This window comes from Nematolebias whitei, chromosome 19 (assembly GCF_014905685.2).
Source record: "Nematolebias whitei isolate Nwh7 chromosome 19, NemWhi1, whole genome shotgun sequence".
Taxonomy (NCBI): Eukaryota; Metazoa; Chordata; class Actinopteri; order Cyprinodontiformes; family Rivulidae; genus Nematolebias; species Nematolebias whitei.
In genome coordinates this window covers 11,503,679-11,527,002 of record NC_056516.1, presented here as the reverse complement: position 1 = coordinate 11,527,002, position 23,324 = coordinate 11,503,679, and the positions used below count along the sequence as shown (strand labels likewise).

The following is a 23,324-nucleotide window of genomic DNA, read 5'->3' as shown; positions in this document are numbered from 1 at the left end:
ATCTTTCTCGGTGACCCGCTAACGCTGCATCCATTCTCGTTGTCTTGGTGAGCTACGGAGCATGCGTGAGAATAGCTTTGCGGGCATTTCCGACTCTCGCGTTGTTTTATAAACGCACTGTCAACCGAGCTAGTCTCGCGATACCCGGTTCATGTCTCTTCAACCGGTTCATCTCAGCATTTGTGGCTGGTTGCTGTCGATTTATACGGCTGCTACCGACACAACCATATCTCTAGCTTGTCAAACCGGATATCCGGTCGTATCGGTTTATCTATAACAACCCTACTTGCAGAGGTATAGATGATGCATCATATTGCCACATTCTGTGTTATGTTTGTTTAATGTTGATGCTAATTCACATGGAAAATCTTGGTGTGGTATAAAAGAGGACTTCACAACTTTGTTATTGGGAGCAGTTGTTTATTTAGTAATAGAACTAGGGCTGCAACAACGAATTGATAAAATCGATAAAAATCAATGATTAAAAGTGTTGGCAATGAATTTTATTATCGATTCAATGTGTCGCGCAATTAAGTGTCTTTCACGGCACTGCAGAGCCATTTTGTTCACGGGCAGTTCATTGTCATTAATGACAGACTGAATAAAGTTTGAAAAGAAAAAAAAATGCCTCTGCAGCGTGAGTTGAACAGAGCAAGGGGGGGGGAGGCGGAAGCAGAGCAGAGGCTGTTTTCAAAGGAAAACAGCCTGGAAATTAAATACGTTTTACAAATGACAGACGAGGAGAAAACAGTTCGACCCGAGTCCTCCAAAATGTGGGAGCACTTCACAAAGATAAAAACTGCACAACATGCAGCTTTGAAAAGTGACGACACGACACGGGAGAACCATGGAGATAAACGTAAACATGTTGGAGTCACGAGGAGGATAAAGGAGCTGAACAGCAGATACAACTCGTCATGTGTTGGCAGGTGAGTCGCTACAATATTCTACATTTGTTCTGTTTCCAAGTGAGAAAACGTAACATCAGTCTCTCTGTAACTGAAGCTGCTGCTTGTTTGTTATCTGATTAATGACAGTGATAGAGAACGTGTGTTATTTTTTATTTAATTTAATTGGTACAAGCAGTGTTTAAATGTGATTTATAAATGAATCTGACACAAAGATAATAATTTAATGATTATGCTTCAACTTTTAATTTGCTGGCAAAGTCTGAAGACACTGCAGGTATGGCAAGATGAATTGCAATTAAACAGGAATTAAAGTAATTTATTACATCTACTCAAATGTGTGTAATTAAGTATTTTATATATATATGTGTGTGTGTGTGTGTTTAATTGCTCTTTGAGCTACTTTTGCCTGAACCTAACACTGTAAGTGAAACAAGGCATTTCTTGAGTTGCTTTAAATTATACTATAATACATATTTACTCTCTCATTCCAGAAAACAACAACAAACAATGACAGCCTTCATGATGGACAGACATCATGGACGCCACAGCAGCAGCTGTCTTCACTGAAAGATCCTTAAATGATCGTCACTGACATGAGGCCTCTGTCGATGGTTGAAGACGAAGGCTTCACTACAATGATCCACACTTTTAATCCAGGTTACAATAATCCACACTTTTAATCCAAGTTACACTCTTCCCTCATGGACACATTTTACAAAGTGGCTACATATTGTGCAGGTATAAAGATACATTTGTATATATTTTTGTGTACATTTATTTTTTAAGCTATTTGACTAACTTATTTTTTATTATTCAATATTTTACTAACAGAATAGTCAAATAGCAACCTGTTTTTTGTGCGAATTGCTATATCAGTCAAATGTTCAATTTTGGGATAAAGGGGAAATTAAAACTTTTTTTTAATTTGCCAATTCATCGATTAATTGGAAAAAATAATCGGCCAATGAATCGATTATTGAAATAATCGTTAGTTGCAGCCCTAAATAGAACTAGTTACACAAGTTTCTCAAGCATTGTTTTTTGGTAACCTCTACACGTCTGTAATTAACATTGTACTATAAAGATGTTATAACTGATCTGGGTACAGTATGGTGCAGTCAAGGCACTGCACAGTGTGTAAAAAGAATACAAAACTAGAAATTCGCCCTGTCACTGAGGGATGTTGTAGTTTTAGATTAGTGTTTTTCTGGACTGGAATTGAACAGGGAATGCAAGTAAACCTTAATGTTTTTAGTACAAAATATTTAAGTGGATAGGAGTGTAGAGGGATTTGTTTGATCGGATATCTATATAATTTATTAGTTATGAGTTAAGCTCATGAGATATGCATTTATTATGCAAATAACCTCGTTATGCGGGCACCACCTCTTGGAGAGGAAAATCAGTCTCTAAAACCCTCAAATTAAATGTAACCTGAAACGTGAATTCTTTCCCCGTGTTTAAAGGGCATTAAATCAGTTAATACACACAGATATATCATACCATACCATACCACTTTATTTATAAAGCACTTAAAACAGCAACGAGGCTAACCAAAGTGCTGTACAGACAGAACAACAGTTAGCACACAAAGCAATATACAAAATGAAGTAAATCAGAATATAGACATAAAAACGATGCAGATAATGACGACAAACCAGTGTGGAGCATACAGGATCTCAAAACAGATCATCTGGTGTTGAAAGCCACCAAATATTAGTGGGTTTTTAAACGGGACTTGAAAACCGAGAGGGAGGGGGCCAGTCTGACAAGCAGAGGTAACTCGTTCCAAAATCTATGTCCTTCTACAGAGAAGGCCCTGTCACCTCTGCGCTTAAGACGAGTTCCTGGAACTGTGAGGAGCAACTGGTCCGCTGACCTCAGGGAGCGTGGAGGGACATACGGTTGTAGCAGATCAGAGAGATGGGGGGGGAGAGACACTGTTCAGTGATTTGTAGACATACATGAGTATTTTGAACTGGATTCGAAAGTGAACCGGTAACCAGTGCAGTGAGGCCAAAACTGGTGTAATGTGCTCTCTTTTGCCTGTACTGGTTAAAAATCAGGCTGCTGCATTCTGGACCAGTTGTAGTTGTGCAATGGAGGTCTGACTGATACCAAACAGGAGTGAATTGCAGCAATCAAGCCTAGATGTAATGAATGCATGTATTACTGTCTCCAGGTTATTTTTGGATAATATGGGCTTCAGTTTAGACAGCTGCCTCAGTTGGAAGAAACATGATTTAACAATCATGTTTACGTGATTGTTAAGTTTCAGGGAAGGGTCCATTATCACTCCCAGATTAGTGACTCTTTGTTTTTCTGACAGGGTAAGAGCAGAAAGGTCGATGCAGTGGTTTGTGATCGTGTCGTTGGGAGGGAACAACATGACTTCAGACTTCTTTTCATTGAAACTTAAGAAGTTTAAAGCCATCCAGTCCCTGATGTCAGCCAGGCAGTCGAGCAGTGGTTGAATAGAGCATGTACCATTGTGTCTTAAGGGGAAGTAAATTTGACAGTCATCGGCATCGAAGTGGAAGGGCATGTTGTGTTTCCGGAAAATAGCACCAAGCGGCAGCAGGTATAAAGAGAATAGGAGGGGACCCAGGATGGACCCCTGCGGAACCCCCCATTTAAGCTCTGCCTCTGCGGAACTAAAATCCTTGATGGAGACACAAAAGGATCTGTCAGCGAGGTAAGATCTGAACCAATTGAGGGCTGATCCTGTGATGCCCACCCAATGCTCCAACCTAGCAATGAGGATCTCGTGGTCGATGGTGTTGAAGGCGGCTGTGAGGTCCAACAGGACAAGCAGCACAGAATCACCAGTATCTGTGGATCTGAAGATGTTGTTAAAGACCTTTAGCAGGGCAGTTTCAGTGCTGTGGAGAGGTTTAAAGCCAGATTGGAATAGCTCTAAGATGGCGTGATCCTCCAGGAAGCACTTCAATTGGGACTCGACTATTTTCTCCAGTACTTTAGAAACAAATGGGAGTTTGGAGACAGGCTGGTAGTTGGATACGACTGAGGGGTCAAGGTTTTTTTTTTTTTCAGGAGAGGCTGGACAGCAGCATGTTTAAAGGATTTTGGCACCATGCCAGTGGATAAACTACTGTTTACTATATCAAGAATGGACGGACCTAGAGTTGGAAAAACCTCCTTTAGTAGTCAAGGGGGGACCACATCAAAGGGGGAGCCAGAAGGTTTCAAGCTGCACATGATCTGCTCTAGAGAAGATGGAGTGATGGGTTCAAAATGGTAAAATAGAGCTACAGCTTGAGGTGGGTGGGTCATGAGTTGGAGGGGAAATGAGAGCCCAGGTGGTCGCAATTTTTTCCAAAAAGAAATGTAAGAAGTTGTCGCACAGCTCAGTCGAGGCTTCCAGAGGTGATGGTTCAGTGAGGTGGAGAACAGAGTTTAGGGTGGAGAAGAGGACACGTGGGTTGCAAGAGTTTGAGGTAATTATATCAGAAAAATATTTGGATTTAGCAGCTTTCACTGCTTTTTGATAACGGCGCCAACTCTCTTTAAGTATTTGGAAAGAGACCTGCAGCCTGTCTTTCCTCCACTTTCGCTCCGCCCTCCTACATTGCTGCCTAACAGCCTTGGTGACGTCACTCAGCCAAGGTTCTGCTCTGAGTTTCGATTTTTTTTGGTTTTAACAGGCGCAACATGATCCAGAGTCTTTAAGCAGACAGAGTTGAACTGGGATGTCAGCTCCTCAGTGGTAGTGAGAAACACCGGGGGCTTAATTATCATTTCAGAGTTATAAACATCTGTGAAACACACGGCAGTGAAATGGTTAATGGTCCGGGTGCTACGTGCAGGAATGCACGACTTAGGAGTTAAATGGGGGAGGGTGAACTCAAACTGGACTGGCATGTGGTCTAAAAAAACATTATCACCAATAACAAGATTATTAACAGTCACATCATGAGTTAAAACAAGGTCCAGTTTATGTCCACGCTCTTGGGTGGGACCGTTTACATGCTGAGTTAGATTAAATGAGTCCAATAAATCTACAAAGTCCTTAACCAAGGGCTTCTCAGGACAGCACACATGCAAATTAAAGCCCCCAATAATGAAAACATGCTCATATTTTGGTGTGATTTCATCCAAGATGTCAGAAAACTAATTTATGAAATCCTTAGATCGAGGTGGGCGATAGACGAGTGTAAATAAAGTCTGAGGCGAATGTCCGAGTTCAAAGACGCTCAGCTCAAAGCTGGAGCGGGAAACTGGGATGGGCAGTTGTTTACAGTCAAAAGTTGATTTGAATATTGTTAATAATCCACCACCGCGTCGGCCTAATGGCCGCGATGTGTTAAAATACAGACAGTTTGGTGGCAATAATTCCGATATGTCAAAATAATCACAAATTTAGTTGATTTTTATGTATTTTTATTACAAAAATATTACTCTGATGTATATATCTGATGAAGGTTATTCATAAAAATTTATACACAAATTAATAACAAAATTTCCTTGTGTCAAAGGTTATTTGATTATTAAATTTAGTGTAACGTTTTATAAAAGGCAGAATCTTGGACTGGTTTGTTGGGGTGTAGTTAAAATTGTGTCTAAATTAACTTTGATGTATCTAAATTAATGTTATTGTGAATGTATGATCACCAGAAAGGCATTAAGTTCTCTTGTCCTACCAGAATGAGATGGTCAGAGTGGTCCCACAACTGCTTATGAGGGGTGCCAGCTGTACCTGAGATGCTATGGGTGACTTAAAAGGAGGATTTATCCTCAAAGGTCACCGGTCATCCGTTGGAGGGATCAAGGTCCGATCACTGGCCCTTTGAAGTCAGCTTGGATTGACCACTCTGCGGCATGATGTTCTGGTTCAGATCTCACTCTAATGCCAGGTTCTGCTTCTCTCTCGTTCCCTTCCTTCCTAGGATATCTCACTAGGAGGATGCGTCTTTCTCTGGAGTTTGCTCGAAGATTTTTGATGTAGAAAGAGCGGTGAAGTGTAATGTAGAAGTGGTGTAGAAGATGAAGAAGTGAAGTGTCTGCCTGTGTGTTACAGATTGACTTAGGGACACCCCCCCCCCACCCAGAAGTGGGATGGTTCTAACTCTGTCATGTTATTTTATATAAAATAACAGTCCATTTTCTCGCTCTGCCTTTAAAAGTCACACTTCTTTTTAAAAGGAGAAAAATAAACATGATTATCTTTAAAGAGAGGTTACTTTAAACAGACATTTTCAATAACAAGCATTCAGTTCTGAAGCTGTGGAAATAACATGCAATGTTCGTCAAAAGGTGTCGCTGTTCATCTCCTGAAAAGAGAATGTCCTGAAAACAAAGGATTCTTTTAAAACTGTTATCTCCATGGGAAAATCCTGGGAGTAAACTCCTCGGCAGGTGTCCCACCTCGAGGTCAAAAATGAACCACAGCTCTCATTAAGACGATCTGTCTGTTTCGTGGGAAATGAGGTCATATTGGCAATGAAGTTAACACAATGACAGTTTTCATTACATTAGTTTAGTGGCAACTAAGGAGTTTGTAAGCTAAGCTGAGTTTAACACCTGCAAAATAAAGTTTGTTCATTCCCAAGGGAATAAATGCATCTTATTTTGACAGTTTAAAACACACAAAAAAACATGAATGATATTTGTTTTGAGATTAGGTGAACTCTGTTCAAAGGTGGTGTTCCCCTACAGGAGTTACACATTCAATAGTGGAGCCTGAGGGTGGCCAATAGTGGCCTTGGCCACCATTGATTCATCTATGGCCACCCCAAGGGCCACCCCAATCATTTAAAGAAACTTTACTTCTAAGCAATATAAAAACTATACAGCATAATTTTGTCAAATGATTGGGATGACCAGTTTACATACATATTCTTATTTTATATATGGCAACAGTCAGTTTGGATTTTGGTGTGACGTTATAATTTTTAACAGGGATCTTGATGCATCTACACACCAAAATGAAAGTCGGTACCTCGATTATTTTTCAGGTTATCATGAAAAACATTGCCAAACAGAAGTCACATAAGGCCTGGTTATACTTCCAACATGGACGTACAGATCCATCCATCCATCCATCCATTTTCTTTACCCGCTTATTCCATTTTGGGTCACGGGGGTCGCTGGTGCCCATGTCCAGCAATCACTGTGCGAGGGGCGGGGTACACCCTGGACGGGTCGCAAGTCCATCACAGGGCCACACAGAGACAAACGAGACAAACAACCATTCACTCTCTCACTCACACCTAGGGACAATTTAGAGTTACCAATCAGCCTAACATGCATGTTTTTGGACTGTGGGAGGAAACCGGAGTACCCGGAGAAAACCCACGCATGCACGGAGAGAACATGCAAACTCCACCCAGAAAGGCCCCTGGACCGGGGTTTGAACCAGGGACCTGCTCGCTGAGAGGCAGCAGCTCTACCAGTTGCGCCACCGTGCTGCCCTGGACGTACAGATGGTCTTTCCAATTCCCCCTCTTTGCCCTGCAAGTGCTGTTATCTTGTACATGAAAGAGCTGAACCGCAGCAGAAAAGCCTTGTGTAAACAGGACCTGAATGATGTCCTAACTTGTTACTCTGAACTGATAACTGCGGTTTGATTTCTCAGCTGATGTGAAATGGATGTTTGTGGATATTTAAGGTCAATAAGGGAAGAAATCAGCGTCTTTCAGACCAGCTATAAGAATGTGTTCTTTTTACCAACCAGAAAGCAACGGCCTGGTGCTGCTGTGTAAGGTCTGTGGGGATGTGGCCTCCGGTTTCCACTACGGAGTCCATGCCTGCGAGGGCTGCAAGGTGAGGGTAGCTATCTGAAACCACACATGCACGCACTCATGCATGCACACGTAAACTTCCTTTACAGAAATGTAGGCATGGGGTTCCGTCTCAAGGGGGCAGTGATGCAGCAGAGTGGATGCAAACCACCGTAAAACACCAAAGAATAAGAACTTCCTCTATGGCTTATTTAAGCTGGAGCAGTGGGAGCAGTGGTGCGCAAATAGACTGAACCCCACACCTACATTTCTGTAAAGGAAGTTTCACTGATATGAAATGTAAATCTGTCATTCTGCGTTCGATTACTCTGTGACTTTCTCCGTGACAAAAAAACTGCATTTTGGAATTGAAATAGAATTTTAGAGATGAAAATGAAAGTAGTCAAACTGAGTTTCCAATACAACAAAATACAGTTTCAAAGCATTAAATTTACTTTCAATTTAGTGAAATTCATTTTCAGACTAATGGATTTAATTTCAAATTACACAAATACAGATTGAGTCTGAGCAGTTCAAATTCAGTTTCTGATGGCACAAGTTTCTGCTCACACCAAACAGTCCTGTCTCTACTTTTCACCTTTTAAATAGGCAGACTGACTGACAACAAGAATGAAAACACTGCTGATGCTTATTACCGTATTTTCCTCTGTACACATCGCACCGCCCTATAACTCGCATCAGTCCAAAAATACGTTGCTTTCCCATATACATCGCATCTATTATGCATCACCGCTGACACGTCGTGTTTGTTACGCGTCACTGCTGACAACCTGGAAACGTGGGCCGGTGTTGTGCCAAAAATTGATTGGCTGGTAAATGGCTGCCGCGGGAGCATGCACAGGAGGACTTTAACAAGAATTTAACAAGATTAATGCTTAAAAACAATTATTTGTTTGCTCCACATTATAGTAAAGGTGTGTCTCAGTCTTAACTTTTCATTAATAAATGCACTTTGACGGTCAATTAAAAATAATAAAAATAAAATTTGTATGACTTGATATAACTGTTTATTGTTGTCGCTATTGTCCATTGTTGTCATCATTCTTTGTTGAAATCAGGTCTCTCTTGTAAATGAGTCCTCGAGGCTCAATGGGATGTACCTGTCTAAATAAAGGTTGAATAACAATTCAGCTGCATTTCAAAAGACGATACGCAAAGTAGGAGCGTGCATGGAAGGACTCACTGTGCATTTCTTTGAAATTTAACATGAAAAGCACCTAAAACAATTATTTGTTTGCTCGACATTATAGTAAAGATGTGTCTCAGTTGAACTTTTACTTAATAAATGCACTTCAATGGACAAATCAGCTGCATTTCACCAGGGCGGTGCAGAGAAATGAAGCTGATGTGATGGTTGCTCCAGGTGAGCTGGATGAAGGTGGCAGCTTATGGCAAGCTGATTGTGTCATTAATAGCCATGTTTACCTATTACATGATACAATGGCATGCCATACCGCTCGAGTGCCATCTAGCAGCTGAAAATGGTAGTGTTCAATATTTTCAGTCAGAATGAATGAAAACGGTCATATCTCAGCCAGAAATTGGTTCATAAATATGGAAAAATCCATAAATATGTCGCTTCAGCATATACAAACCGGATTCCAAAAAAGTTTGGATACTAAACAAATTGTGAATAAAAACTGAATGCAATGATGTGGAGATGGCAAATGTCAATATTTTATTCGCAATATAACATAGATGACAGATCAAAAGATTAATCTGAGTAAATGTAACATTTTAAAGGAAAAATATGTTGATTCAAAATTTCACAGTGTCAACAAATCCCAAAAAAAGTTGTGACAAGTAGCAATAAGTGGCTGGCAAAAGGAAATTGAGCATATAATGAAGCCATCTTGGCTTCTGAGAGAAGCCAAGATGGTAAGAGGATCACCAATTCCACCATTGTTGCACAGAAAGATAATGCAGCAATACCAGAATGGTGTTACCCAGCATAAAATAGCAAAGACTTTTAAGTTATCATCATCAACTGTGCATAACATCATCAAAAGATTCAGAGAATCTGGAACAATTGCTGTGCGTAAGGGTAAAGGCCGTAAAACTCTACTGGATGCTCGTGATCTCTGGGCCCTTAAACGTCACTGCACCTCAAACAGGAATGTCACTGTCAAGGAAATAACAGAATGGGCTCAGGAATACTTCCAGAAAGCATTGTCAGTGAACACCATCCACCGTGGCATCCGCCATTGCCAGCTGAAACTCTAGAGTGCAAAGAGGAAGCCATTTCTAAGCAAGCTCCACAAGCTCAGACATTTGCACTGGGCCAGGGGTCATTTAAAATGGAGTGTGGCAAAATGGAAGACTGTTCTGTGGTCAGATGAGTCACGATTTGAAGTTCTTTATGGAACACTGGGATGCCATGTCATCCGGACCAGAGAGGACAAGGTAACCCAAGTTATTATCAACGCTCTGGTCAGAAGCCTGCATCACTGATGGTATGGGGTTGCATGAGCGCTTGTGGCATGGGCAGCTTGCATGTCTGGAAAGGCACCATTAATGCAGAGAACTATGTTCAGGTTCTAGAACAACATAAGCTCCCATCTAGACGTCATCTCTTTCAGGGAAGACCCTGCATTTTTCAACACGATAATGCCAGACCACATTCTGCAGCAATCACAAATCATGGCTACGTAGGAGAAGGATCCGGTTACTGAAATGGCCAGCCTGCAGTCCAGATCTTTCACCTATAGAGAACATTTGGCGCATCATAAAGAGGAAGGTGTGACAAAGAAGGCCCAAGATGATTGAACAATTAGAGGCCTGTATTAGACATGAATGGGAGAGCATTCCTATTTCTAAACTTGAGAAACTGGTCTCCTCTGTCCCCAGACGTCTGTTGAGTGTTGTAAGAAGAAGGGGGGGATGCCATACAGTGGTAAAAATGGACTTGTCCCAACTTTTTTGGGATTTGTTGATGCCATGAAATTTGGAAACAACAGATTTTTCCCTTAAAATTATACATTCTCTCAGTTTAAACTTTTGATCTGTGATTTGTGTTCTATTCTGAATAAAATATTAGATGTTGGCACCTCCACATCATTGCATTCAGTTTTTATTCACAATTTGTTTAGTGTCCCAACTTTTTTGGAATCCGGTTTGTACGTTGCAGGGCATGTAAATTATGCAAAAAAAACTAATGAATAAAACACGACTTATAGGCCTAAAAATACGGTACATCTTAGTTTAATGTCCCTGTGGATAAATTAGTTTCAGTCTTTTCTAGGAGTGCCATCCTTTTTATCAAAGCCAGTTTCATTAATTAATTAATTAATTCATGTTTGTCAAAGTTATTTTGTTTGACCTTTGTGTGTTTTTCTTTCAAAACATTACAAACCTGTTAGTGTCTGTATTTTTTTTTTTTAAAACAGGCTCAGGGCAGTGTTTTGTTAATTTTGAAAACAGAAAAAAAAAAAATTGAACTTTGTTAATTAGTTTGGCTTGAAAGGAAAAAGAGTTATTCAAAATTTGCAGAGAGGTGGAGGTGAATTAATCTGACTGTCCCATCCAACATGCTCACTACTCCAGCTGTTTGTCTCTGCTCATCTGTGTTAAAAACTTTTTTTTGTGATGAAAATAATAATAAGACATGCAAAAGAGTTGCACTCTAATGTCCTCCAGTTCTGAGAGTAGTTCTGTCAGAGCTCAGAGTGAAAACGCATCATGATTACAGTGTCTGAATTATCTACATGATCTTTTTGTGTTTTCTCCTGTAATTCTAGGGGTAAAAATGTAGTGATGTAGGGTTAGTTAGCTTAGGAGCTCCACTACAATCAATATTTAATAACGGGTTCTCTCTTTTTCGAGCTACTTGACAGATATGTGACAGAGATACTGTGTGGGAGATGGTCTAATCAGTGACATGAGACGTTAATTTTCTTTGACCCATCAAAATGAATGTTGTCATTTATTAACAGAATCAAAATTTAACATCAAAACATTGTACACTTGATTATTCCGATCGGCTCTGATTAATAAAACTTGGTACGTTTTATTTAATAAAAACAACAGACATTTCCTTAGATCTTAAATTAATGTCTGCAGACTTTAGCTTATCTTTTTACTGGCAGAGAAATATAGAGATGGAGTAAAGTTTAAGAAGGGAAAGTGGATACTTAGGGTTAACTAAGATAATAAAGAAAAGATGGGGAGTTATCTTGTTTGAAACCAGATAGCATGTTTCCCGGTGATTTCAGCTAAATGGTACCTGAGCGTCGACTCTTTACCTTGGTGGGGTTTCTGAGAGGCCTTCTCCTGAAGTCCAGCAAGGCTGAGTCTTTTTACCTCCAGGGATTTATCCGCTTCTCATCAACTTGGGATGACGAGGCTGACTGGCCCAGCTTCCAAAATAAACTTCCCCGAAAGATAGGATTAAGTTAAGTGGAATTTCAGCAAACGTGCTGAACTCCTGAGATGTTGAATAGGTCTTTGGCGTAATGACCGGAATCAACACTCCAGACAGGTGTCATCTTTCAGAAAATGACCACCGTGGACTTCACCCTTGCAAAGTCGCACTGTCTTCCTTCTCCATGGAACTTCTGTTCTCTCCAGAACTAACTGGAACTAGGAAGTGTCGACTTTTAAAGAGTTCTGCTTCCGGTCCCTTTTGGGAAGTCCTGATTGGTTGAAAGAACCAACAGGGGTGTGGTTTTAGTGACGTAAGAGGTTACTACAAGTCAGAAAAACAGCGAAGATGTTTAGGAACAGACAGAGAAATGTTTAGGAACAGACAGAGAAATGTTATGGCGAAGTGGGAGGAAGCAGGTGCCAGTAGCTTCTTATTTACCGTCTGCTAGGTTTAAAAACAATCCACTTCGTTCTAATAACTTCTTTCTGACTTTCGACCGACATCACTACTTCTCATTTCAGACGGAAGATCAAAATGCATAATTACTTTGTAACAGACATCTAACTTGATTTCTACTTTGAATGAGGATTAAAAATCATTAATACTGTTTCACAGTTGATTTAAAATGAGTGGTTCACTTCAACATTTAAAATGGTTTGAACTAAACACACCTTTGATTATCAAGACATTGTAAAAATAGTAATGATAACATAAAAAAGAGAGCGTTCTTTCAATTGATTAGTTCAGGATACAATTAGAAAGTCTCTGGATGAGCTAATTTGTATTTCTGGATTCAAATCAATGAAATAACAGTTCCTGTCCCATGAAGGTCCTCAGAGGCAGGTTTTGACCGGAGGCTTAGTTCACTACAAAAAACTGTTAGTTTTTTTTTTAATTGAAGAGTTTTTTTACCCGTTTTGAAATGCTGTAGTATTTTTTTTATTAGTCAAAAAAGTGAATAAAGAATAAAATGTAAGAAATTAATAAGTCAAATAATAATAATAATAATAATAATAATATTTTAAAAATTGTAAATGCTGTTTTTTCTGACTAATGCAAACTATATTTTGAAGAAAGGCCCTTGATTGGATTTTTTAAATTTTGCTTTCTTGTCAAAGTGAGTTAGATGCACCAGAGAGCAAAGGTCACCCAGTTTTAATGAGAACTTAGATGTTCATGCATGAAACACAAGGGCAGAAGTGATTCAAGAGAAATCAGACAGAAGACAGGCCAGTCTGACCAGCCTGAAATAAAGTTCCAGTATTGTCTTGGTCTTGTGGACCTTTGGTCTCATCTTGTCCTGAGTGTCTCATGACAATCCTGGTCGCTGCACAAAGTCTCATTGTTCTGCTGCTCTGTGCAACTCCTTAGGGCTTTTTCAGGAGGAGCATCCAGCAGAACATCCAGTATAAGACGTGCCTTAAGAACGAGAGCTGCCCCATCATGAGAATGAACAGAAACCGGTGCCAGCAGTGCCGCTTTAAGAAATGCCTCCTGCTGGGAATGTCCAGAGACTGTGAGTACCTGAAACAAACAGCAGCACTTTCAACCAAACACTTCAGTGTGGGTCAGGAACTGTGACTCATTCACTCTTTAGCCCCCATTATACTACCACGTACGTCCATATGCAGAGGTACGCACATGCGTACGCGGAGGTACGAGCGTACACCCTGGGGCATGTCCGTGCAAAGCTCAAATTTTATAAACTGCCCAGCGACGGACTGTTTTGTATGCGACACCAATGTATTAAATTCCCCTTCTTCATCTCTGATCTGGCCTTTTCCTTAGTTTTTTTGCCAAGAGGCAAGTGATCTCTTCCTCCTCCGTTGATGTCATGACTGAAATGATGAGAAATTAAGGAATTTGTCACGAGCGAATTAAACTCAGGTCCAGCGTGGCTGCGGAAGGGTCTGGAGATTTCCTGGTGGGCTGGTCTGATGTGTGGGCTAAAGAGCCAGCGCTTTCTGTTTTTTTAAATTTTTTAGATCTTTTTATTAACAACATATAAACACAGAACACCGCTGCGGCTGAGCCTGCCAGCGCTCGCTTTTTTTTTTCCGACCTGTCAATCAATCCAGTAGGTGTCATCAAATGACCAATTGGTGACCTCAATTTGTACCGAAGGTAAACGCCCCTTGTCTGTGAAGCTGCTCTGCAGCTGCTCGGGGTGTACGCTGGAGTACAAAGTCTGAACCCTCTGCGTACAGTACACACGTACGTACGCGTTATTCATTCAAGTTGATTGATGCAAAGCAGATAAAAATATATTTCTGGTTTCCTCCCACAGACCAAAAACGAGAGACAGAGAGAGAGACAGAGAGAGAGAGAGAGAGAGAGAGAGATTTTTTTTTTTTTTTTTGATTTTTAACAAAACTTTATTTACACAGTTATCAAAAAAAACAGTTTTAAAAACACTAGTAAAAAAACATGATCAGGACAAGCTTAAACTAGAGCGTTTACATTAAAAGCTTGTTGATTGTCAGTTCCTTCTGATCAGAGATGGTGCATAGAACATTTTTAAATCCCCACAGTTTCAAAAACCTTTCTAAATCCCCAGTGTCCCTGTGGAATTGAAACTCCAAGGCCAACCTGGCCCTGACGTTGCACCTCCACAGAGACACAGCATCGAGGTGAGGTCCATCCTGCAATCTGTCCCTGCGAGACAAATATATTGCCATCTTTGCCTCGGCGATTAAAAAATTTAAAATTTGGGACTTGCCTTTAGTGGCCCTGCTGTAAAATACACCGTTGATAAAAACAGATTGGGTAAAAACTGTGTCAAACAGGTTAAAAATCTTTGTTAAGAGGCTAAAAAAAACTGTTAGTCGAACACAATCCATAAAAACGTGAAAGACATTCTCTGGCAAATTGCAAAAAGGACACTCGTTTAAAACCCCGGGACTGATGACAGATAAAAAAGAGTTTGTAGCAATGGCGCCATGAAGGACCCTCCATTGAAGGTCACCAGTCCGTTTTTTAATCGGAGGTTTGTAGAGTGTCCTCCACTGGGGCTTCTGCTCTCCGAACTTGCCGTCCCAGACACAAACGGCTCTGTTGTGCAGGGTCCTCTTATTCAGCACTTTCACGTAGGTTCTGTAGAGTACTTTTTGCCCCGATCTGCATAAGTCCACCTTTGGGCCTGTGTCACGAAGAAGGGGACCGCTGCTGTCCCCGAGGTTAGGAACCAGGTGGGTGTCTGGAAACGGGTCCGTCGGATCAGGCGGGCGACCTTCCGCGGACCACAGCTGCAGGAGGTGCCCCTCTCTAGCAGTCAACCTCTCCCTCAACAGGTCCATGAAGCGCCGCACCAGTCTGGCAGACCGGACCCCGAGCAACGAGGCCACTTTCTGTACGCCGGAGAAGTCTGGTCCGGCCGTCTCCACCAGGCGCCTCAGGGTCACCGTCCCAGACCTGCAAAGCACCGTCGGCAGCCCTGGCACTGTGCTGTCAGAGACGTCCAGTCTCGCTCCACAGACTAACGGTTCTTCTAAAAGCCAATGCAGAGAATTATTCGTTTTTGTTCTGTCGAATTTAAAAGGGGAACATAATTTAAAAACACTCTGATAGAACTTGGGTAGCCCCGTTAGCTGTAAACGGTCAACATTAGTTAGAAACAGAGCCGCATCCAGCCCCAACCCGCTCACTCTTCTGAGGATGCAGCTGGCCACATCTCTCCACACTGTATCAGCAGCTCCTGCCAGGTATTTTTGGAGGAACTGCATTCTAAAAGTTGCCGTCCTGCTGGCCAGATGGACAAGGCCCTGTCCCCCCTCCTCTCTTGGTAAAAATAAAACCGACTGTGGCACCCAATGCCGACCTTTCCAGAAAAACTCCACCATCTCAGACTGTAGTTGTTTCAACAGGTCTGGAGGTGGGTCTAAAACGGCCAGTTTGTGCCACAACTGCGATGCGACCAGGTTGTTCAAAACTAGCACTCTGCCTCTGTAGGACATCTGGGAGTGCAGCCATTTCCATTTTTGTATTTTATCCTCAAACTTTTCTTTAACGTTTACCCAGTTTTTCCTGATCGCATCGTTATCTCCCAGGTAGACACCGAGATATTTAAACCCGTCTCTCCTCCACTGGAGGCTTTGAGGGAGAACTGGGAGTCCTTCAGGCCACTCACCCACGGCGAGGGCTGTGCTCTTTCCCCAGTTCACCCTCGCAGCGGACAGGGTGGAGAAACTTTCGGTAACTTTTTTTAAAATGTCTACGTCCTTCTGGTTTTTGATAAAAACAACAACGTCGTCAGCGTAGGCGGATAAAACCACTCTGTTGTTAAAACCGGGTGTAATAAAACCACGGACCTTTGCTCGAATCTTTCGGAGGAGGGGTTCCAGGGAGAGTGCGTAGAGCATCCCCGAGAGCGCGCAGCCCTGCCGAACGCCTCTACACACCTTAAAAGGAGCACACAAGCTACCGTTGATCTTCAGCACACTCTCAACACCACTGTACAGCACCTGGATCTTAGCTATAAAACCAGCGCCGAACCCGAACTTCCCCATAGTTTCCCAGAGAAAGCCGTGCTCGACGCGGTCAAAAGCTTTTTCTTGGTCAAGTGAGACCAAGGCTGTGTTCAGGCCCAATGAACTGGAGACTTCCAAAACGTCTCGAATCAGATAGATGTTATCTACCATGGACCTGCTGGGGACGCAATAGGTCTGGTCCCGGTGGATGACCTGCTCCATAGCTTCTCTCATTCTGGTAGCCAAGACCTTGGAGAGGATTTTATAGTCGGTGCAGAGCAGGGACACCGGGCGCCAGTTCTTCAGGTCCTGTAGGTTCCCTTTTTTGGGCAGGAGAGCGATGACCGCTCTGCGGCACGACAGCGGGAGTGAGCCGGCGTTCAGGCTTTCGTTGAAGACACCCAGTAGATCCTCTGCCAGGATGTCCCAGTAGGCTTTGTAAAACTCTACGGTGAGTCCATCTATACCGGGTGCCTTCTGGCCTTGCATGCTTTGGAGGGCCGTGCGGAGCTCGTGAAGTCCCAGGGGGCGCCCCAGATGGGCGTTGGTCTCCTCAGAGACCTGGGGTAGCTCACTGCAGAACTCTCCGAACAGTTCGTCCTCTCTCTCGTATTCGCTTTGGAATAACGAGGAGTAGAACTCCACGGCCCTCCTCCTGATCTGGCCTGGCTCACTCAGCTGCTGCCCGGTGTCCGATAGCAGAGAGTGGATCTCTTTTCTCTGCCCGTTTTTCCTCTCCAAGCCAAAGAAAAAGCTAGAGGGAGCATCCATTTCTGTGATGGTCTGCATCCGGGACCTGACCAACACGCCCTGGACCTTCGCGTCCAGCAGGTTGGTTAAGGCTAACCTTTTCTCTTTGAGAGCTTCAAAGTGCTCTCGGTTTCCTGTGGATTCACTGAGTTGTACTAGCTCCACTATATCAATCTCCAGATCCTTGATAGATCTGGTGATGTTGCGAGTGACGTTGAGAGTGTGCTGCTGACACAGCAGTTTTATTTCAACTTTACCGTGGTCCCACCATTGTTGCAAACACGTAAAATTTCTCTTCCTCTGTCTAAAACCCGTCATAAAATAACTCAGAATCTCCTTAAAACTACGGTCATAAGTTAAAACTGAGTTAAAATGCCAGTAGGCGCTCCTAGGTAAAATGTTTCTGATAAAAACTTTACCTAAAATCAGCGAGTGGTCTGTAAAAGCTACTGGTAAGATCTGACAAGCTTTAAACACGTTAAAATGATGTTTAAAACAATAAAAGCGGTCGAGGCGAGCCAGCGAAATGCGATTTTCTTTAAGGTGGGACCACGTGTACTGCCTGGAGCCTGCGTGCATCCTCCTCCATACGTCCACCAGGCCGTGAGACGCGATCAGCTGCCTCAGGACACGCTGGGCTGCCGGATGAGGCTCTGCATGATTGCGGTCCAGAGATTCGTCTTCGGTGCAGTTAAAATCCCCACCTATAAAAACATAGTCTTCAGTCCCACAATCTCCCAACCTCTCCCCAATTTCTTCTAAAAAACGTTTTTTCTCTGCATTGGTGGTGGGAGCGTAAATGTTGATAAAAACTACATTAAAATGATCAAAACAAGTTTTGACTAAAAGACATCTACCTTGAACAATGTGTCGTGTCTCTATGTGGCTGGGAGTGAAGGACTTTGTAAAAAGGATTCCCACGCCTGCACTCTTAGACGTGCCGTGGCTTAAAATGGCCTCTCCTTTCCACTCCCTGCGCCATTCTGCTTCATTTAGTGCATCACTATGTGTCTCTTGAAGGAATAGTACATCGATCTTTTTATTGTTTATGGTCTGATAAATAAATTCACGTTTCAAAACTTCTCTTGCCCCGTTTGTGTTTAAAGATGCTATTTTAAAAGTATCCATGGGTAAAAAGTTAAGAAGCGTGTACCATAAAACTATAAAAATTATTAAAACGTGTGTGTATGTCATTGTTCAGAAGTGTTTACGTGCTGTGCTCATTAATTTCTTCAGTCTGTAAACTTGTTGGTCAGTGAGGCCTGATTCCTGTTTGTGCCTGATGTGATGCCTGGCTGAGGAGCAGAAAGTCCTTAAGTTTGGGAAGTGGCTTTCTATTTTGACTCCTCTCAGCCCTTTGGTTTGTTGTAGGAAGGTGAGGAATAATTCTGCAGGGTATCTTGGTTCACTTTTGTCAGCTTGTGAGGCACGGGAGGACTCACTGAAATCAGAACCCCAGCCCTCACTGTCGCTGTCTGATCCCTCTTTCTCCTCTGCAGCTATTTTGCTGAGTTGTTTGCTGGCATGTGCAGCAGCATCTGTATTTTTTCTTTTACCTCGTCTCTTCACCTGGGTTGGGGCCCCCAACTCCATATCCTCTATAACAGCCCCTGCTTCCCCCTCCACACCAGCTCCTGACCTCTCACTTTTCTGTCTTGCACCTTTTATTTCTCCATCCACCTCCACTTTCTCCTCCCGATCACCACACACTAACTCTTCATCGCCCTCCTGCATTTCTCGTTCTCCGTTGTTCACCCCCACCTCCCCCCGAGCCTCCTTTCCACCCTCCACAACAACTCCGTTCTCTCCACCACCACCACACACCTCCGTGATGTCACCCTCATCCCCACACACACCCGTGCCCCCACCCACAGCTGGCAACTCGTCACTATTACAGACCTTGTCAGTGGGCGCCGCGAACTCCTCCGCAGCAGCGGCGGGAGGGGGACCAGCGGCAGCCGCGGAACCCCCCGCAGCAGCCGCGGACCCCCCCGCAGCAGCATCGGGAGGGGCACCCGCGGCAGCCGGGGGGTCCCCCGCAGCAGCCGCGGACCCCCCCGCAGCAGCATCGGGAGGGGCACCCGCGGCAGCCGGGGGGTCCCCCGCAGCAGCGGGCGGAACCGGCCCGGCTCTGTTTGGACACATTTTTATAACGTGCCCCTCCTGTCCACATCCAAAACACTTCATATTTGCAGAAGTCGCGAATAAGAGGTACTCAAAATCGTCAAGCTTTACATGAAACCTAACGTTGAATTCTTCCCCCCGTTTATTAAGAATCATAAACAGTTGTCTCCTGTGAGAGACAACGTGCTTGAGAAGGGGGGATTTACACCCCGTCAAGATTTTCTTGATCGGGGACACCACCTTCCCATGTCTGGACAACTCCTTGATTAGGAACTCGTCACTAATAAACGGGGGGACATTAGACAAGGTGATCTTCGTGGCTGGCAGCATCAGTGGTGACACCTGTAAAAACAAGTCTCCCACTGATATGCCAGCCTCGACCAGCTGCCGAGCTTTCTCCTCGGTGTCAACAAAAATCACTACAGCCCCGTTCATGCGAGCTGCAGATTTAATGGACCCGTGTCCAACCACCTCCCCCACCGCTAAACAAACTTCCTCCACGCTGCACGAAGAACCAGCACCCACCTTGATGCCGTTCTTCCGTGTCAGCGTGGAGAAGTTCCCCGTGCTTCCTACCACCATGGCGTCTAGGCGCCGGCCAGCCAGGTGCACCTGACGGCCACACCCAAACCAAAAAAGAAAAACCTTAAAACGTGGCGAAACTAACACAAAATAACAATTTAAACAAATAACATGAAACCCAGTGAAAACAGTGATAAAGAAAAGTTAAAGATTTATAATATGCTATAATACTTACGATCTCCCTTCCTCAGCTCCTCCACACACACCTTCCTCTCACGAGAGAGAGAGAGAGAGAGAGAGAGAGAGAGAGAGAGAGAGAGAGAGAGAGAGAGAGAGAGAGAGAGAGAGAGAAAAAATTATATGGTTGTTTCATTTGGTTCTGTGTGTCCCTGTGATGGACAGAGCTTCTTAATTTACTTATCCACCAGGAGCAGTGTGAGATAAGGTGGCCTATCCAAGGCCAGCGGGGAGGCCAAATTCTGATAAACAACAGTTGTTTTGGACAGACAGACTCTACTGAGTTCATGTCTGCCTTCTTTTCTGCTGGTTCACTCAGTGGTGAATCCAAACAGCCAGATGTGTGGACATTCTGCCGGTCCGTGCTTGTTAACCTTCTCTAAGGTCAAATCCTTCATGCCAGTGAGTCCTAGGAGCTGCAAGTGGTCCACGATTCTCAGAAATCATGTCCAGCTCATGGTTCAGCTCACAAAGCAAATGAGTCTGAGAGCTCGAAGCATGGAGTAATCCTTCATATAAGGCAGGCAGCTTCATTATTGACGAAACTGCTGCCAACGTCTTCCTTGTTAGCCAATAACCCAGGTATCCACCGAGTCCAAAAACCTGAAACCCTGTTATCATAAATCCAATGATGTACGCGTCTTCTACGTCCTCAACAGACAGCACAGACAGGCACATCATCTTCCACACACCCAGGATTCCAGGACATATCCAGCTGCGTGTGTCCCTTCAGGACATGAGGGCTCTCCTGCACCCTCTCTCCTCGTCTAGAAAATGTTACCAACTGCGTTGAGAGAGCAGCTGACCAGATCCAAAATAATTAACAACAACAGAAGATGTGTAAAGACAGAACAAAGAGCAACAGCAGGAGGAGGCAGGAGAGGAAAGAAAAGCATCTGGCTTTGTCCAGGGCCTATCAGAAAAAATAAATAATTTGATTTAAATTTAATTTGAATTATTATGTTTAAAAATTTGAAACCTTAAATATCTCAGCAGCGATTGGCTGATTGGTGATTTTAATGAAACTCCAAAAGTTAAACACCAGTTTTGAAGTTGGGACTTTTTAGGGACAGTGCCTTGCGAAAGTATTTGGCCCCCTTGAACTTTTCAAACTTTTGAATCAAAGTATTAATGCAAGGGGGCCGAATAATATTGCATGCCCCACTTTTCACTTTTTTATTTGTTAAAAAAGTTTGACACATCCAATAAATTTCATTCCACTTCACAATTGTGTCCCACTTGTTGTTGATTCTTCACAAAAAATTAAAATTTTATATCTTTATGTTTGAAGCCTGAAATGTGGCAAAAGGTTGAAAAGTTCAAGGGGGCCAAATACTTTCGCAAGGCACTGTAAATATAAATAAAAACAGAATACAATCCTTTTCAATTCAATTCAGTTCAATTCAGTTTATTTATATAGCGCCAAATCACAACAAAGTTGTCTCAGGGCACTTTACAGGAACATTCACATACATAAAAGCCAATTAGTAAAGTTCTCTATCTAAGGAATCCAGCAGACAAGTTGAATCTTGGCTTCGTTGCAGTCTCCCATCCTGAGCAAGCAAAGTGGCAACAGTGGAAAGGAAAAACTCCCTTTTAAAAGGAAGAAACCTCCAGCAGAACCAGGCTCAGGACAAGCGGCTATCTGCTTTGACCGGCTGGTTGAGAGGACAGGAAGGAGAGACAGACGAACATAGAATAGGTCCAGGTATAGGTCCAGGTATAGGTCCAGGTGTATCTGAAAGACAAAAAAACACATGTTAAGGATAGAAAAAATAATTACAAATACAAAACAGGTTGAGCAGAGTAAGTAAAGACAGTAATAGAGTGAAAATTGTGGTCAGTTTTTCCTCCAGCAGTCTTAGCCTATAGCAGCATAACTAAGGGACAGCTCAAGAAACCCAAGCCGACCCTAACTATAGGATTTAGCAAAAAGGAAAGTCTTAAGACTAGTTTTAAAACTGGATAATGTGTCAGCATCACGGACAAAGATTGGAAGTTGGTTCCACAAGAGAGGAGCCTGATAACTAAAAGATCTGCCTCCCATTCTGTTTTTGTAAATTCTAGGAACCACAAGTAAACCTGCAGTCTGAGAGCGAAGTGCTCTGTTAGGAAAATATGGAACAATAAGATGTGTAATATAAGATGGAGCTAGGTTGTGGAGAGCGTTGTAGGTTAGAAGTAAGATTTTGAATTCTATTCTGGATTTGACAGGGAGCCAATAGCGAGAAGCTAAAACTGGAGATATATGATCTCTCCTACTAACTCCAGTTAAGACTCTGGCAGCAGCATTTTGGATCAACTGAAGATGTTTTAAAGAAGTATTTGGACACCCAGATAATAAACCATTGCAATAGTCCAGTCTAGACGTGACAAATGCATGAACCAGTTTTACTGCATCATTTTTAGATAAGATGTTTCTAATTTTAGTGATATTACGCAGGTGGAAGAAGGCAGTTCTAGTAACGTTTTTAATGTGGGGGATAAAAGACATGTCCTGATCAAAAATAACACCATTTAGAGCTGGAGGACAGATTAATGCCATCTAAGGAGGGAGAAAGACTGAAAAATTCATTCCTAAGGTGCTCAGGTCCAAAAACCAAAACCTCAGTTTTGTCTGTGTTCAACAGGAGAAAATTAAGGGTCATCCAGGTTTTTATATCTTTAAGACATGCTTGTAGTCTAAGTAGCTGATTGGATTCATTGGGTTTAATGGACAAATATAACTGTCATCAGCATAACAATGGAAATTTATCCCATGCTGTTTAATAACTTTACCTAATGGAAGCATATATAAAGTAAAGAGTATTGGCCCAAGCACTGAGCCCTGAGGAACTCCATGACTAACTTTGGTGTATGAAGAAGATTTATTATTTACATTTACGAACTGGAATCTATCAGATAGCTATGATTTAAACCATTTTAGAGCTGTTCCTGTAATCCCAATATCATATTCAAGCCTCTGTAGTAAAATATTGTGATCAACTGTATCAAATGCAGCACTGAGGTCTAACAGGACCAGTATAGACACAAGTCCATTGTCTGAGGCCATGAGAATATCATTAGTTACTTTTACTAGTGCTGTTTCTGCGCTATGATAAGCTCTAAACCCTGACTGAAACTCTTCAAACAGATTATTTATTTGTAGATGTTCACGCAACTGACCTCCAACTATTTTCTCTAGAATTTT

The 23,324-nt window shown here is 42.6% G+C and overlaps 1 protein-coding gene across 1 annotated transcript in view; it reads left to right on the top strand.

Moving 5' to 3' along the window:
• The window catches only part of nr1d2b (nuclear receptor subfamily 1, group D, member 2b), a 69,573-nt gene that overhangs the window by 20,672 nt on the left and 25,577 nt on the right, over positions 1 to 23,324 (top strand). The window contains 2 exon segments of the mRNA XM_037693625.1: positions 7,606 to 7,694; positions 13,407 to 13,551. Of these exon segments, the coding sequence (XP_037549553.1) occupies positions 7,606 to 7,694; positions 13,407 to 13,551 (234 nt within the window).